This window comes from Sinocyclocheilus grahami, unplaced genomic scaffold (assembly GCF_001515645.1).
Source record: "Sinocyclocheilus grahami isolate Dianchi unplaced genomic scaffold, SAMN03320097.WGS_v1.1 scaffold358.1, whole genome shotgun sequence".
NCBI lineage: Eukaryota > Metazoa > Chordata > Actinopteri > Cypriniformes > Cyprinidae > Sinocyclocheilus > Sinocyclocheilus grahami.
In genome coordinates, this window is record NW_015505537.1 from 1,548,604 (window position 1) to 1,565,930 (window position 17,327).

Consider the following 17,327-nt stretch of genomic DNA (forward strand, 5'->3'; position numbering starts at 1 on the left):
GCAGTGTAGAGTAGCGCTTGTTGTTTGTCGTTTCTCCGATCACAAATGCAGATGTGGTTTTATGTTTACGTGGCGCAATACGCAACGCAAAGCGTAAAAACACAGTATAAGTCATTATAATCAGTAATTATGTCCCCACTGGATGCAACAAATGCCTCGTTTGTAATGGGTTTTATTGGTTTTGTCTCCTGGCCGGGACACATGGAAACCATAGACTGTATGATGGAAACACAGTATGGTAAGGGGCGTACCATTTCCGTCACACGCTTGAGGTATTCAGCCAATCACAACACACTGGATAGCTGGCCAATCAGAGCACACCTCGCTTTTTCAGACCAATGAGCTTTGTAAAAATCGACGCGTTTCAGAAAGGCGGGGCATAGAGGAGAAACAATAATGTACATTATGTGGAAAATAATGTGTTTTTTTAACCTTAAACCGCATAAACACATTGCATTATACTAAATACACAAAATAATGTTCTTTTTAGGTGCATTATATGACCCTTTTAATATTTACAATTCCTAGATAATGTCATTTCATCCCAGCATACGCCCAGTTTAATAGAGGTAGTGAAAAGAAAGTGGTATCGCCTATTACAGGGGTCTCCAAACTCTGTCCTAGAGGGCTGGTGTCCTGCAGAGTTTAGCTCAACCTTGCCTCGACACACCTGCCTGGAAGTTTCTAGCATGCCTAGTAAGACCTTGATTAGCTGGTTCAGGTGTGTTTAATTAGGATTTGAGCTAAATTCTGCAGGACACTGGCCCTCCAGGACCGAGTCTGGAGACCCCTGGCCTATTGCGTAAATTGTTGAAAGGATAGTCATTGGTTGGCACTTTCTGTGTGTGCACTTATAATGTGTGTAAACAAAAAAAAATCACAGCAGTGTGTTCTGTTTTGTTCTGTCGGAGTGAGTGTAATTTGATTGAGCTGTGCCTAGGAGGGGGCTGGGAAAAAGGGTTCTGCAGAGCGCGCCAATCATGCTGCATTTGAACAATCAATGTGGCATTAATCAGACCAGATCACAACACTGATCAGACTAAGTGGCTACTTAAACACCTCGCACACAGGCGCACAGTGCTGAAAACGCTTATTAGGTCACGCAAACACTCACATGCCCTAAGGGAATACACATTAGCCAACCCCAAAAAGAAAAGTGACAATCAACTCCGAATGAAAATCTAAATTAAAACTAAAGCGGTTTGCTGGCTCTACTTATACTTAATTGAAAAAGGGAATTGTTGAGCTTAAAATGATGGAAAAATCTAGTGTTCCTAGAATTCAAAAGTGTCGTGTTTGTTTTGGATGCACTTACCATTTAAAAAAACAAAAAATGCTACAAATGTAAATAAATACATGTAAAAAAAAATTTGATATATTACAAATATAAAAAATTAAATAATACAATTATAATAAATAAATAAAAATACACAAAAGTCAATATGTTAATTTAAGTTTTCATTATTAACATTTTATGAAACTATTGTCTATTTTGTGACCAAAAAGTAAAATAAAATCAACTCTCAGCCCTTTAAAGTGTTTTGTACATCCAGCACATGCTATCCAGGTGGCTAATGAGTGCAAGGTGCAAACTCACCAGAGATTAGTCAACATGTCATTAGCAAGCTGTGAACAGAAAACTGACAGCCCTTTTACTTTGTGCCATTTCCTCCTCTTATTCTTTACAGAACTCTATAAGGGCCACATGGGAGGTCAACCATCATACACATTTGTTTATCATCTTTCATTTGTCAGTGAACTGGTGTGGAGGTCAGTGTTTTGTATCCACAGGTGCTAACCCCAGGTTCTGCCACAACAGAGCGAGAAACAGGGACTGCGAGACAGTCAGACCACCACAAAAGACAGACACACCTAATTAATAGTGCATGGGGCCTGCTTTGTCCCTCAGAGTGCCGTCTCCTGTTGTCCGTTGGGGGTTTGGGGGGTAATGAGGTGTAGAGAGGGGTCTAGTGTTTTTGGGGGGAACTGTCCAGAAATGGCAGTCTACATGGGCGGCACATGCCTCAGGCCCAGTCAAGCAGCATGATGAGAAAGCACATCCATTAGTCTGTAAATGTTAGTGAAGACATGGATGATGAGGAGAAAAAAGACGAGGAGATGCTCTTCAGTAAGTAGGGCCATAAATGCCTTTAGTTTTTTTTTGTTTACATGTCAATGTTTTTGTACTAATTTGTTTGTCCACAAGGTGGCAACAATGACCCAGCTCGTTCTTTAACATTTGAAAATGAAACAGATGAACAACAGCAACAACAAATTACTCGAGAAAGCATAAATTCTATAAATTCTGGAGAGAAATCGTGCAGATGCTGGACAAGGATGAAATTTTATAGTGCGCAAGTGTCAATTGCTTGTGTTTGCACACACTACCAAATGGAGTACACTTTGAAAAGCTATGCGTTCGGCTGAATGCATACTAAGTGTACACTTTGGGCTTAAATGGTAATCCATTAAACTACTACTAAACAGTCTATGGAAATCAACTAAACATCCACCAGAAAAATTTTAATATATTAAAAAACACAATACACAGCTAATTTTGAATGGTGGTCATCAATAGAAAAAGTTGTTTAAGAACCAGATGGTGTAGTAACAACTTCTACCAGCAGGGGCTAATGGGGCCATGATGGACAGCTGGCCCTTGACCTCTTTGATCAGTATCATTGAGTACTCTGCATTTGACAGAATAACAGCAGTATTTTTTTTACATTTCAAACTCAAAGTATATCACCTTTTCATTCAATGGTTAAAGGGTTAATACACCCAAAAGTGAAAATTAGCCCATAAATTATTCACCCTCAAAGCATCCTAGGTGTATATGACTTTCTTCTTTCAGACGAATCGAGTCGGAGTTATATTAACAATTGTCTTTGATCTTTCAAGCTGTTTAATGGCAGTAGGTGGGTGTTGCAGTGCATCAGTCAAAAATAAGTGAAATTAAAAGCGCCCATCCATAATAAAAAGTGTCTCACACGGCTCTGGGGGGTGAACAAAGGCCTCCTGTAGTGAATCGATGCGCTTTTGTAAGAAAAATAACCATATTTAAAACGTAATAATTTAATCTAGCTTGTGCTCACTGTTGTAAATGGAAGCAGTTCCGGGCGGATGACGTATGAGGTCCGCTCAGAAGTGACGCACGCGGAAGTGCAGGGGAGAGATCAAAACAAAACACCGGTCACTAATTAGAAGTACAAAACTAAGATTTGTAAAGAAGAATGTCGGAGGATTTCGATATAAGCCAAGAGGAGACTGGTTTTCCTTTGCTAAAGTAAGGAAACTTTGCTTCCTTTGCTCCTGTTAACAAACGTTGGTTTTCACGAGACTCACCGGCGCATGCGCAATGCTGACCTCATACGTCATCAGCCCAGAGCTGCTTCCGTGTACAACTGTTGGCGCAAGCTAGATTAAAATTACATTTGAATATGGATATTTTTCTTACAAAAGCGCATCGATTCGCTAAAGGAGGACTTTGTTCACCCCCTGGAGCCGTGTGAGACACTTTTTTTTATGGATGGGTGCTTTTTATTTCACTTCTTTTGGACGGAAGCACTGCAACACCCGCTGAGTGCCATGACAATTTTTTATATAACTCCGACTGGATTCGTCTGAAAGAAGAAAGGATTAATGCTAACCCTGAGGATTAATGCTGCTCTCAGAGTCATACAGAGAAGCCGTCTGGTCAGGACAAAAATACACTAATGAAAGCCATGTAACCTAAAAGCAATCAGATAAATATTCCCAGAAAAGAACACAATCATGAACGATAGGCTACTCACATAAGACTCCCAGTGAGGTGCAGTATCTTTTTCCTATTACAATGTGTGTACAGGTATTAATAGGGCTCCATTTCTGAAGACACATTCATTTAGACACTAAAGCAGATGTTAACAAAATATTTTACACTATAATTTGCTTAAATATTGAAATGCACCATGAGTGACAGGAAATGTACACTACCGTTCAAAAGTTTGGGGGTCATTTATACATTATACAATATATTTTAAAATGTAATTCATTCTTGAGCTGAATTTTCAGCAGCCATTACTTCTGTCTTTAGTGTCACATGACTCTTCAAAAATTATTCAAATAAACTGAATATATTCTAAAAAAATCCTACTGACTTCAAACTTTTGAACTGTACTGTAGATTATCCCTGCATAGTGTATTTGAACACTATCTGTCAACAGAATTCTGTGGGAAGTTGTACTTCCAGTGTAGTCTTCAAGCAATTGCCACTGATATATCACTTTCACAGTATCACATCACATCACACTACAGGATGCTTTATAAGGCAAACACTCTAACACACGCAACAGCAGAAGCATCCTGTGGGCTGGAAAGTTAGTAAAGATACACTGATGTCACGATCATACAAGTCACCTAAGATGAGCTGAATGACTAAATATATTAGTCTGCGTGCAGATCATCCCACTTCGAAACATGCTCCTGGGGCAAAGCTGTTGTAAAGTAATCCACTTCCATAATGATCTGACTCTCAAGGTGTGGAGTTACACTGAGATAATGGATGGCATAAACCCCCTGATGTGGCCATTTGCCCAGGGCACCAATCTCCAATCTAAGCTGTGTGAGAAATGTTGGTCAATACCACATGCAGAGAGGAAACTCTATTAAAAACACTGCAGTTCACACACTTACAGCCTGAGCTCCCCTCACATACACACGTTACCAGTGCATGAATGAACAGGGGATTGAAGAGAGCAAGAAAGTAGGGGGTGGAGATTGAGTGAAGCGTAAGAAACTCTCCATGGACACCAGAAGAGCTCCATTCAAAAGTGTTTTGAGCAACATTTCAGTTGGCCCTTCAATTATAGTGGCCTCTCATGAGAAAGAACACCTGTTACAGTAGAAACATAAGCCTTGACAAGTCTTCATAGATTAAAAAATAAAACAAACTTCCTGTGCATCCCTAAAAGCAACACATATCAGTCAAACAATCAGCATAATGCTCCTCTAAACTCCTACCTCTCCATGGCTATATCCGTTTTCCTGCTCGGCTAAGACGCTGGTGGTCCCATGACCAGAGCACGGAGCGGCAGCAGTCATCCTTTTCTCTCTCTCTCAGAATGACAAAGTAACTGAGAGAGAGAGCCAGTGGTGCCCACTCCCCTCCTCTCTCCACCTCCCTGCTATTCACAGGCAAACGCAAGTCTAAATACCAGATGGGTCTGCCCCAGCAACTTCACTAGAGGGGGCGGAGGGGGTAGAGGGCAGAGAGGGAAGGGGGGATGGGACAGGAGGGTGTCTGTCAACAACACTACAAAGCCCCTCACCAGAAAGGGCAAAAGAAAGACAGTAGAGCGATGGCTGAAACTTGGCACGCTGGTGCTAACTGGACCTTGTGAATGGAGTGAAAAAATCCGGAGCGGTGATGGGAAGGGTAAAATGAGGCCCAGCCGATTATCCAAAAACACACAGGTACACACACCAATGAAGTGACTGGTATAATCATGTAAGGTGTAGCATGGTCAAAAAAACTATATCTGCTGTTTTTACTGGTTCTGTATGTTTAAGACTTTTGTGGTTGAGGCTTGCCTAAATTCAGCTAGAGCTGGATTAGATGAAAGCAGCAGCAGAAGGCATGTGGGGAAAGAGTTCATTCCTTAGAGACATGGGAGTATCAATAACCTGATCAATACTCAACCGCTCACAGTATGTTGCACACATACACACACACATTATTCCAATACAACAACTGCTGCATGTGTCACTGTTGGATTTGCTCAAATGATAAACTACACTTTTCTAAATACAATTACATAAAATTTAGAAATAAAAATAAATTATATTTCATACATGTGCAAAAAAAATAAATAAACATATATTGCTGAAAGAAAATGAAGCCTATTTTAGAAACACTATAATGTGAAATATGAATGGTATGTATACATCATATTTGTATTTGCTGAAATAGCTTGTTCTGAATACAATTAAAAAGTGTTTTCTGTAATTCACTAAAAAAATATATTAATGAACTCAACTATTAGAGTACTGAGAATCATTGTTGTTTTCAGAGTTGTTATTGTTAACTAAAATGATTTTTTTAATTACAGGAAAAACATATGCATTTGGATGCATTAAAAATCGGAGAGGGAAAATGTCTTGAATTGTCATGAAATAATATCACAAATCAAAAATCTTTCCTTTCTTTTCATTTTTGGTTCAAATTTACTTAGACATGTCTTTGTGAGATTCATCCATTTACATTAATATGCTCATCCTCTCTGAGCAGAGGCCTGTAGTGCGTTAATTCAGTTGTACTGTCGTATTATCATTATAATGACAAGATGGAGGTGCCATTTCCTTTGACTTGCAAGGACTGACTCTATGTGTTTAGTAGGGGTGCTCCGATTGATCAGCTACCAATCACTATCGGCCGATAATCACGTTAGGATGATTGATCGGCAGTCTCTAAAAAGGCCGATCTCAAAAAAATGATTTCAAGCTGATGACGCACCTGCTGTGAGAGGTTTGACATGCAGCGGCACCGTCTCAGTCTCTGTCCGGCGCGGGTGAAACTATTATAATTCTGAAGGTGAGGTACTCATCATATTTCTTCATTAAAAAAAACTTCTAAAGTAATTTGAAAACCTTGTGTGAGATGTAATTTCACAAACAGTGTGAGTGAATCACCGCGCACGTGCACTCTCTTTCTCTCTGATAATATGCAAATGGCTTCAAATCACCACATCGCGTCTGTCTAAAAGCGAGCTACATGCTGCACAGTTGACACAGGAATTGTTACTTGCACAATCGAGGCAGTGTCACATCGTCACTAAAGTTTATAAATTGCATTTCTTTTTAATTCTTGCCAGTGTTTAACCATTCAGCGCTCGCACGCTCTCCTGGAGACTGAGTGCTCATGCACACTGGCAGCGCACACACATAATGCCAAGTTCACACATACTCCGTTTGCAGTGCGTATGCGGTGCGTATTTTTTCCTCACTCATGTTAACGGATTAATAAAGCGTTCATTGCAATTCACTGAAAAAAAGCATAAAAAAATGAAAAAAGCATGGATAAATGTTGTGTTTGTGGTAAATAGCCACGGATCAGTAGCGGACTGCTGTGTGAAAGCTGCTTCTCCTCTCACAAGAGTCACCTAAGAGGGGAAATTCCCCCCATTTTCAAAAATGAAATTCAGGCCCTGAATAAATGTCTAAAAATCCTGATTGGAGTATCAATATAAATAGTTATAAATGATAAAAAGAAGGCTTTAAAAAGATCGGTATCAGTGATCGGTATCAGCAGATACTGCTTTCTGTGATCGGCGATCGGCCTCAAAAACCCTGATCGGAGCACCCCTAGTGTTTAGGCATAAAACCATGTAGTACAAAAGAGCAAATGAGTTTCCTAGTATCATTATAGAGATCAGTGACACCCTGAACCTGCATTTTCAAACACTAATATGAGGGTTTGAATGAATTTAAAATATAACCAAGGGGTAACTGAAGAAAAATCTTCTCAGACAAGAGTCCCACACTGGCTTGCAAAGATGAGCATTATGGTCAATACAGTCAGTTTGCCCTAATCCTCCCATCTCTGTGATTCCTCACTCTGCCCTCTTACACACGCAGACCGTCTGGAGTAGAAAGGACTCGGTCTCACACACTCAGCTCTACTGTCTGCTGTGCCTTGGGCTCTATCACTGGGCTGATGCTCACATCTTTGCTGTCACTTTCTGCACTGCTGGCTGCTGTGATTGCCTGCAGGACTCTGATCCAGACAATAGATTGTCAATATTATGTTTGTCACCCAATGTGTGTCAGTGAGCTCATACAGCGCCCAGTAAGGTCAGAGTAAATTCATTAATTCAATATACATTCACTGACTCACTTTAGTTGTTTATTTCGAAGTGAAACATTTTAGGTCACACTAAAGTGAATTCTCTTTCAATTCTACAGAATACTTTTTTTTTTTAACTCACAAAAACCTTTTCTAGCTTTTCTAGTTTGGGGTCATTCAGTTTTTTTTTTTATTATTATTTTTTAAAGAAATAAGTACTTTTGCTCAGCAAGGATGAATTAAATTTATCAAAAGTGAGAGTAAAGACATCTTACAAAAGATTTCAATTTAATTTGAACTTTCTATTAACCAAAGAACCATGAAAAATATATAATGGTTTCCAAAAAAATATTAAGCAGCACAACTGTTTTCAACATGAATAAAAATAATAAGAAATGTTTCTTGAGCACCACATCAGCATATTAGAATGATTATACTGAAAGATCATGTACCACTAAAGACTGGAGTACTGGCTGCTGAAATTTCAAATGTAATAATATTAGGGCTGGGTTTTGACACAAATTTCACAATTCGATTCTCGTTCACAAGCTTGCGATTCGATTTGATTACCAATTCGATTCGATTTGATTCCATATCGATTATTTTGGCTATATATCAGGTACAGTACATGCCAAATTTTTTCAAGGAAAAACTAAATCTCTCAACTAATGCTGTAAAATATACATGAGAGCCAGTTGGTACTACATTACTTTAATATTGAAAGTTAAAATTGACTGATTTGTAGTACAACTGCTAAAATTACATATAATGTGTATAATAACAAAGTTACAATTACATAATAATATTTCTACTTCAGTTCGTTTTCTTTTAAAAATATAAACATAATGGTGGCTGTCAAAAACTTGATGGATTTATTCAAACAAATTAAACATTGAAGAACAGAAAAAATTATAATGAATATGCTATATGGTGCATATACTGTATTTAGCAAAATGCCCCTCTCTACAGTTTATTTTTCTATATGATTAACGAGTTTATGGTCACCGAATATGTTTTTCTGAGGTTAATGTGACGTTACATGACATTGTTTACAAGCCGTTATATTTTCATCTTTGCGCGGCTGAAACACTGATTGAGAGATTACATGAGACTTTGTAAAGTTGTACTCTTTCTTTTAACTTACAGTACCTTCGGATGTTTAGTCATGTTTATTTTGTGCTGAAACTGGTATTAATGTGGAGGAGATGATTAGTTCACGTGCGCCTTGTGCTGCTGCGTCTGTTGATCTGAGGCGCTACAGCGATCTGTCACTCCACATTAAACAGCGCCAAAACGGCATTTATTGTTTGAATACTGCAATACAATGGACACAATTTGAAATCTGAGACTTTGTTTCATATTAAAAGTACCAAAGCACAATGCTTATTGCGATTTATTGGATGGGAAGTGCCCTTTAACGTTCCGTCCATTAACTGACAACAGGCTAGACTACCGTATTGACCCGAATATAAGATGATGTCTTTTTCTTGGAAATACATCTGAAAAAACGCGGTCGTCTTATATACAGGGTCTAGACTTTGACATGTCAATAATACACCCACAACAATAGGTGGCGCCAAATTAGGGCTGGATAATAATTCAGTATCAATATGTATCGCAATATAATTTTTCTCAATAATGGTGATATGATTTTTAAACACATTTCCGATATTTTGATATACATTACCAGTGTTTCCCATACATTGATTAATTTGTGGCTTTTGACTTCGTTGAATAAACATGAGCACTGCACGTTTCAAAATCAAAACGCATCACGGGTGTTTTATATGAATGTATCTCTGAAGGGAACCGACTGTCTTCAGAATAGTTTAGATGGCATTTTTATCTGATAAAGTAGCGTTCATGAGCGGAGGAACAAAAGAGAAAGAAAACCTTACAGCTGTATGAGTCGTGACTGTCACGTTAGCCTGATGGGACCAAACTCATTTTGTGATTTTAAAACGCAAGACAGTACCCAGATTTGAAGACTTCAGACATCAGATTTAACTTCTACTCTTAATAAGATTTTGGTAGGCTACTATTAGATGGATCGCCTAAATGTCCTAATTCAGATGGGCTACCTGTTTTTTTTTTAAGTGTATTTTTTTTTTATGTGATTGTTGTTACATTTTACCAGATTTTACCATACTTTCAAAACAAAAATTAAAATAGGAAAAATATGGAATATGAAAATAATTGAAGACAAAATGTGTTTTACTGAAAAAACAAGATTTGGCTTTTAAAAAGCCTTTTTCCAAAAGGTACATCTGGAAAAAGGCGGGTCGTCTTATAATCAGGGTCCTCTTATATTCGGGCCAATACGGTAATCGATTCTTGGGATTTAAGAATCGATATCGTTCTGTAAAAATGAGAATCGATTAATATCGAGATATCGATATTTTTTACCCAGCCCTAAATAATATGTAATAATAATAATAATAATAATGTAATAAATGTAATAATATTTCACAATATGACAGTTTTTTTCTGTATTTACAATCAAATAAATGAAGCCATTTTAAAATCGTACTGACCCCAAACTTTTGAAAAGCAGTGTTATATTTTAGAACAAAACTAGATTTCCATTTTCTACAGATATTTCCATAACTTTTTAAGATTTTCTAAATTTCCATTACTTTTCCATGGATGAAAAATCACAATTTTACAATTCTATACTTTTTCAGGTCTTCTACGACCACAGAAACCTTATTCATTCATTCATGTTGTCCTGTTGTATGAATGGAGTCTCATGTCCTGTGGTTTCACTCAGCCTCAGCTGTCATAGCATAACCACTGTGTTTGATAACCACAATCCACTCTGGCTGGCTCATCAGCCATGTTCAGATCGGTTGCTAGGCAGCACACTCAAACTGTCAGTTTCTAAATATGGGATGAGCCAGTCTGTCATCAAAGACAAATCAAGTCCAGCATGTGGTCACTCACGACTTACAGAAAAACAAGACAGAGACCCTGTCTTGGGTAATGACCTCTCACCCCCCCCACACACATGCATATAATGCTTACTCACAAGGCTAATACACACCTGTAGACTGTTATACAATGAATACACAACCACCAGTGTTGTTCAATTCATGAGTCTCATCAAAAGCAAGAAAATGTCATGCACAGGAATGGGTGTGAAAAGACAGGTAGTGTGACTAAGCATTCATGTAAGCCAGTCAGATGACGCCAGTGAGATCCACTGAGATCCAAGTGTTATGGCGCATCTTAATACAACGACACAAAGACTCTGCATTGCTAAAGACTAAAGAGAATAAATGTGTGCTCCATCAGGGACTGATCTAGGAACAGGCAGATGTATGTAAACTAAGCCAGCTTTTAATTTATATACAATCAAAACCTTTGATTAATACATAAATACACTGACAACTTTCGTCAATATGCCAACAGACGCCAGGACAGGGCTTGGATGAGGTCGCCATGCCAACAGGGCAAGGGGTCCAAGTATAGATGATCTGATGAGTCAGGAAAGAGCACTATGATTATGCTAATGATAAAATCTGATAGTGGTCAGCCAACAAGACCATCTGTCTCTGCTGGGGCTCAGGGGGAAACTCTGAAGTCAGACTGAAGCGTTCAACCCAGTGTCACTGCAGAGGAAAAACACAATGGTCTGATCACAGAGACAATCGTGCATGTGTGAATGTGTTTGTTTGCCTGACATCACTGCCAGTCAGGGATTTCTGAAATAGCTGGTGCTTTAGAAACACTGTATTCTTTTTAGAGGAACTAGAGTTTGACGGAAAAAATACATGAAAAAGTCCTCCATTGCCATCACTTAACACTAATTAAAATCTCTAGCCCTAAATTATGATAGCAAATTATCAATGAGAAAGAAAGGATGAGCAAGGTGGGACAGGCTTATATTTGCTAAAAGTCTCTCTGAATATAAGGTTTATCTCTTCTGACTATAGGAAGATAACAGTTTTTGTTCAAATAAATAAATAAATTAATTAAATGAAATTAAAAACTGTTTCAACATCCATCTGAGGACATTTACACACTAGAGGATAAATAGTGTTCAATTAGACAAGTGCCTTGTCCAAATACCCACACTTGCGGTCTTTGCACTTGATCACTTGACTACTTATATGACGTATTTCCACACTTATACACTTATAGTGTTGTAAAAACACAAGTGTTTACAGAGTTTTAATTTTTATTTTCAATACTTTGCATTTTAAAATAAACTTCTAAATGTCTGTTCAGTAGTCCCTATAACAGAAATGACACAATTTAATTTATGGTGCTTCTAATATATATACTCATCTTTGCACCAATAAAACATGCAGCATTTTGTTTTACTACCAAATTATATGTAATATCTAATTATTATATTAATATTTAACTTACATTGGAAATGTTTTCGTGACCTCTCGCGAGATCTCGGCAAAAAGTCTCACGATTTATTTCCAGAACATGATGCATGATGGTATACAGTAAGCCTCGAATAGTGCTCCGGAGCAGTATTCGAGATAGTGTGGATTTAGTGTGCGTTAAGGGCACTGCGCTTTGCCGTTTTTAAGACCTGGGACAGTCTTGTGCACTTACTTCCTGTCGCGCGCACGCGCTCTCAAGTGGCCAAGACAGCAAGTGTGGGTATTTGGACAAGGCAAGTGTTTCACAACCTGGGGGGTCATGACACCCACCAGGGGTCGCCAGAGCTACTTGATTATAGGTAAACTACATTTAGACTTAACTACATTTTGAAAATAAATGAAATTAACTGAAAACACATTAATTTTTTAGAAAAGAAGAATGTGTCCTGTAAGAACAACCAATGAACATCTGGACAAACAAACATGCATCGAAGGATGGAAAACGGCTAATGCACATCTAATCTAAATTGACTAAATTGCACTGGTTAGACATAGGATAGGTTAGAATAATCTAATCAAGAAATAATTCTCAGCAATTTACACACCTTGTAATTAGAAAGCAGTACTGGTGCACTGAGTAATCACACAGTATCCACCAAACCAATTTTTCAATCTAGTAAAGCCTCAAACAATCCAGTACATATAATTAAAGGCATAGGTCACCCAAAAATGAAAATATTGTCATTATTTCCTCACTGTCATGTCATTCCAAACATGTATGACTAATTTTCTACACAAAAGAAGATATTTCAAAACTAAATGGGGTCCAAACAACATTGCACCCCAGTTACTTTTTAATGTATGAACTTATTTTTTTGAGCTCCACAGATAAAAGCCGATCATACAGGTTTGGAATGACATGGTGGCGAGTAAATCATAACAGAATTCTTATTTTTGGGTGATCTATCTCTATACTAAAACATTTAGAAATTTGAAACGAACAACATTTCTAAAATCTTCTAAAACGTCTCACAACTTTTCACTGTGTTGCATAAACTACAATACAATTACAGAGAGAATACAGCCCTATAGGGTGTTCAAGCTTATTACCAGGAGCACAACAAATAATCTGGTGTAAAAAATGGAAATTTTAAGAAGTGAGCCTAAGTAGTAAAATAATAGAAATAGCACGGCAAAACAGCAGGGGAGTTCATATTATGAGCAACTACTGACCACTCACCTTGTCAAAGAACTCGTAGAGTCGAACAGTCTTGTCAATTTTATCCTTGGTTTCCTCCACTCGCTGGGAGAAATCATGTAGATGGACCCAGAATGAGCGTACTTTCACCTCATACACCTGCAGCTCTGCAGAAGAGACGTCTTCCCACTTCTCTAAGCGCTTGAGGAGAGCTTCACCGCTCTTACAGTGCTCCTGAACACACACACACACACACACACACACACACCCAGAATTACGCAGTGAACTGGTATGAAAACAGAGGGTGCGAATGAGGTGACTACATTTAAACAGTCACAAATGTTCTTGAAGCCTAAATTGACATTATAAAACAAATATTTGACACCTGCTGTAAAATATTACCTCTCAGTTCAAATAAAAGCATTAAAAACAGAAAGACAGAGAACTTCAGGGGAGTTCATATTATGAGCAACTAATGACCACTCACCTTGTCAAAAAACTCGTAGAGTCGAACAGTCTTGTCAATTTTATCCTTGGTTTCCTCCACTCGCTGGGAGAAATCATGTAGATGGACCCAGAATGAGCGTACTTTCACCTCATACACCTGCAGCTCTGCAGAAGAGACGTCTTCCCACTTCTCTAAGCGCTTGAGGAGAGCTTCACCGCTCTTACAGTGCTCCTGAACACACACACACACACACACACACACACACCCAGAATTACGCAGTGAACTGGTATGAAAACAGAGGGTGCGAATGAGGTGACTACATTTAAACAGTCACAAATGTTCTTGAAGCCTAAATTGACATTATAAAACAAATATTTGACACCTGCTGTAAAATATTACCTCTCAGTTCAAATAAAAGCATAAGGCATTTGCTGAGAAAATATGAGGGCTATGCAAAAAAAAAAACATGCAGATGCTGTGGCAGGAGGTAAAAAGGGCTGTGTAAAACAAGTTTAATAAGAGTTGACATACATATGCAGCTGTGTAGAAATCTCTGAAGACAGTCTGCTTATGATGTAACTGCTCCAAGGAATCTTCCAGTTCACTCAGTGTCTGCAGACGAGACTCGCCCACCTCTTCTATCCACTGACTCACCTAAGAGACGACATATACATACAGACAGTTATTCCTGCAACAGTCCAGCTTTACTCTGTTAGTTTCACCCAGAATGACACATATTTATACTCTTTGTTCTCTAGGGCAGTAGACTTTGGCAGTAGACTGAAACATAAGCACACAAACACATCAATCACGTGTCTGCCATCTGATACAGATGCTATGGTGCTAGATTACACTTTCTCATGATGTGCATGAATGTGTGTGTGTGCTTGTCTGATCTGTTTCAGCAGCTTCCACTATATCTATGCCAACAGGATTTTCCCCCCTCTTTCTGCCTGCTGGGCTCAACCATCCATTAAAACAATCAAATGAATAAATCACCAGGAGGTCAGTGTGTAGCTTAGTAAGGCTGTTTGTGAGTCAGTGTGCTTGTGTGCAGCACTTCAGTACAGTATTCACTATTTTTCAAGTGTTACAGGTAAATTCACAAGAAAAAACACTGCTAAGAATAAGCCTTGAAGTCACAAACTCCAAAAGTCAGAGACTTTTCTAATAAGAAATGTATTTCCTTAACAAATTTGTCTTTCCGCGTAACAGAAAAAACGTAATTAAAAATGTACATTTGTCTCATGCTTGTCTGATCTGTTTCAGCAGCTTCCACTATATCTATGCCAACAGGATTTTCCCCCCTCTTTCTGCCTGCTGGGCTCAGCCATCCATTAAAACAATCAAATGAATAAATCACCAGGAGGTCAGTGTGTAGCTTAGTAAGGCTGTTTGTGAGTCAGTGTGCTTGTGTGCAGCACTTCAGTACAGTATTCACTATTTTTCAAGTGTTACAGGTAAATTCACAAGAAAAAACACTGCTAAGAATAAGCCTTGAAGTCACAAACTCCAAAAGTCAGAGACTTTTCTAATAAGAAATGTATTTCCTTAACAAATTTGTCTTTCCGCGTAACAGAAAAAACGTAATTAAAAATGTACATTTGTCTCAGAAATGAATTTTAACTTCGTAGAACTCTTAATCTTTATAAATCTACATTGAACCTGTATTATCATGTAAGGTATGATAGTGTATATTTATAGAGGATATTTATAATAAAGTACGAAAAATAAATCAAAATGATCTATTTTCAAAGCCAATACAAGAAATGGTTACATTAAAGAACAGGTACCATTTGCTGAGTCTCAGATGCAGCTGTTATTGTCATCTGTCATGAATGCAGTTCATAATAGCGAGTGCAAAACTTCAGTCCTCACCTCTCTGAATCCCTCCTCCAGAGTCTTGAACTCCATTATGAATTCCAGTTCCTGTGTGCATTTGTTGGACAGCATCACCAATCTGTGAACCAACTCGTCCACTTGATTATACAGACGGCCCGCATTCTCAATGGCATCTCTAAAACACACACCAACAGGATTTCCTTAGCATATTAAATTGAGTCTACATATTGTCTTGAGTTTGTTTCTAATCCCTGAGAGAAACTTCAAGCATCTGAGCTTGGAGAAAACGCTGACTGCAGGACTCACATCTCATTGGCGGAGACATTCTTGTGGAACTCTCATCTCATTGGCTAAAACAGTCTTAGAGAATGTATTGATTGGACAGGGCTTTTAGAGATTGAATGTAATTAGATGTGCAAATTGGTTTTACAGAACAGTCTGGCAATGGGAGACAGTATGGAACAGAGCTGGAGTGTGTGTGTGTGTGTGTTGTATGAGAAAAGAAAAAGACTATAAATGAGAGAAACTATGCGAGAAGTCATTGACTGTATACTGTGATATGCGTAGAAACAGTATGTGAGGAAATATGCATTTCTTTAAATGCATAATTGTGATGAAATATGAGTAAAGATGCATTTTGTGTTTATGTGAATTGCCATACACATTGGCAGAGCACTGTGCACAGCAGCAGAGGCTGATGTCTACTGGATGACTTCATCACCGCTGTAGTTCACTTACACAATACTGTATTGTGCTCTAACATTTCCCCTCAATGATATGCCAACTAACTCAGTCAAAGAGTGATCCACACTCTGATCCAAACATAACCCCAATGTCAATATTAGAATAGAGAACTATTTTTGAAGAGTTCCACATCCCATTTTAACTGCCAAAATACTTATCAAAGCAAAAAAGGCTTAGTAATGCAGACAGACATGTGGCACATGCATAATAATACAGTCACACTGAACTGTGCCCCCTGCTGTTAGATACACATATTCGCATTTTACAGGGGTCATATAATGCTATTTTAAAGATCATTATTTTGTGTATTTGGTGAAACAGAATATGTTGACATGCTTTCATTTTTAAAAAACACATTATTTTTCAAATACTGTACATTATTGTAGGTCCTCTATGCCCCGCCTCTCTCAAACGCTTCGTTTTCTACAAAGTCCCGCCTTCCGACAAGCGCAGTCTGCTCTGATTGGCCAGCTGACCCAGTGCATTGTGATTGGCCGAACACCACAAGCACTCGTCGGAAATGTAACGCCCCTTACCATAATCGCGAGCTTCATCTTTCAAAATAAATGTAAAGACAGTAAATAATGTCATTAGTTTTACCATCAGTTCAAGCCCGAAAGGGGAACAGAATCGCGTGACAGACACAGTGATGAAGCTGGTATGTGTTTGCAGTACACAAGCCACGGTTAAGACAGCTGACTCCACTGTGATGTGACCCCCTCTCTCTCTTTCTCTCTCTCTCTCGATCTCTCCAAATAAAGTGCTTTTGCTTTCGCCTAGAAACACACAGCGTCTCCCTGACATGCTGCTTCAACACTAACTGTGGTTACTGAAACCACACCTTCTTTCTTTGCATGAACATTTGGACGGCATTATGCAAATATTTCCACATAGTGAGGTAGATATGTGGGGGCGTGTTAGAACGAGCCGTTT

The 17,327-nt window shown here is 38.4% G+C and overlaps 1 protein-coding gene across 1 annotated transcript in view; it reads right to left on the minus strand.

The window, feature by feature from the left end:
• LOC107548922 (uncharacterized) overlaps positions 1 to 17,327 on the minus strand; it is a 78,343-nt gene that overhangs the window by 16,107 nt on the left and 44,909 nt on the right. Inside the window, exons 11-14 of the mRNA XM_016229796.1 lie at positions 15,687 to 15,825; positions 14,340 to 14,462; positions 13,848 to 14,039; positions 13,403 to 13,594 (exon numbers count right to left, since the gene is read on the minus strand). Of these exons, the coding sequence (XP_016085282.1) occupies positions 13,403 to 13,594; positions 13,848 to 14,039; positions 14,340 to 14,462; positions 15,687 to 15,825 (646 nt within the window). The remainder of the gene's footprint in view (positions 1 to 13,402; positions 13,595 to 13,847; positions 14,040 to 14,339; positions 14,463 to 15,686; positions 15,826 to 17,327) is intronic.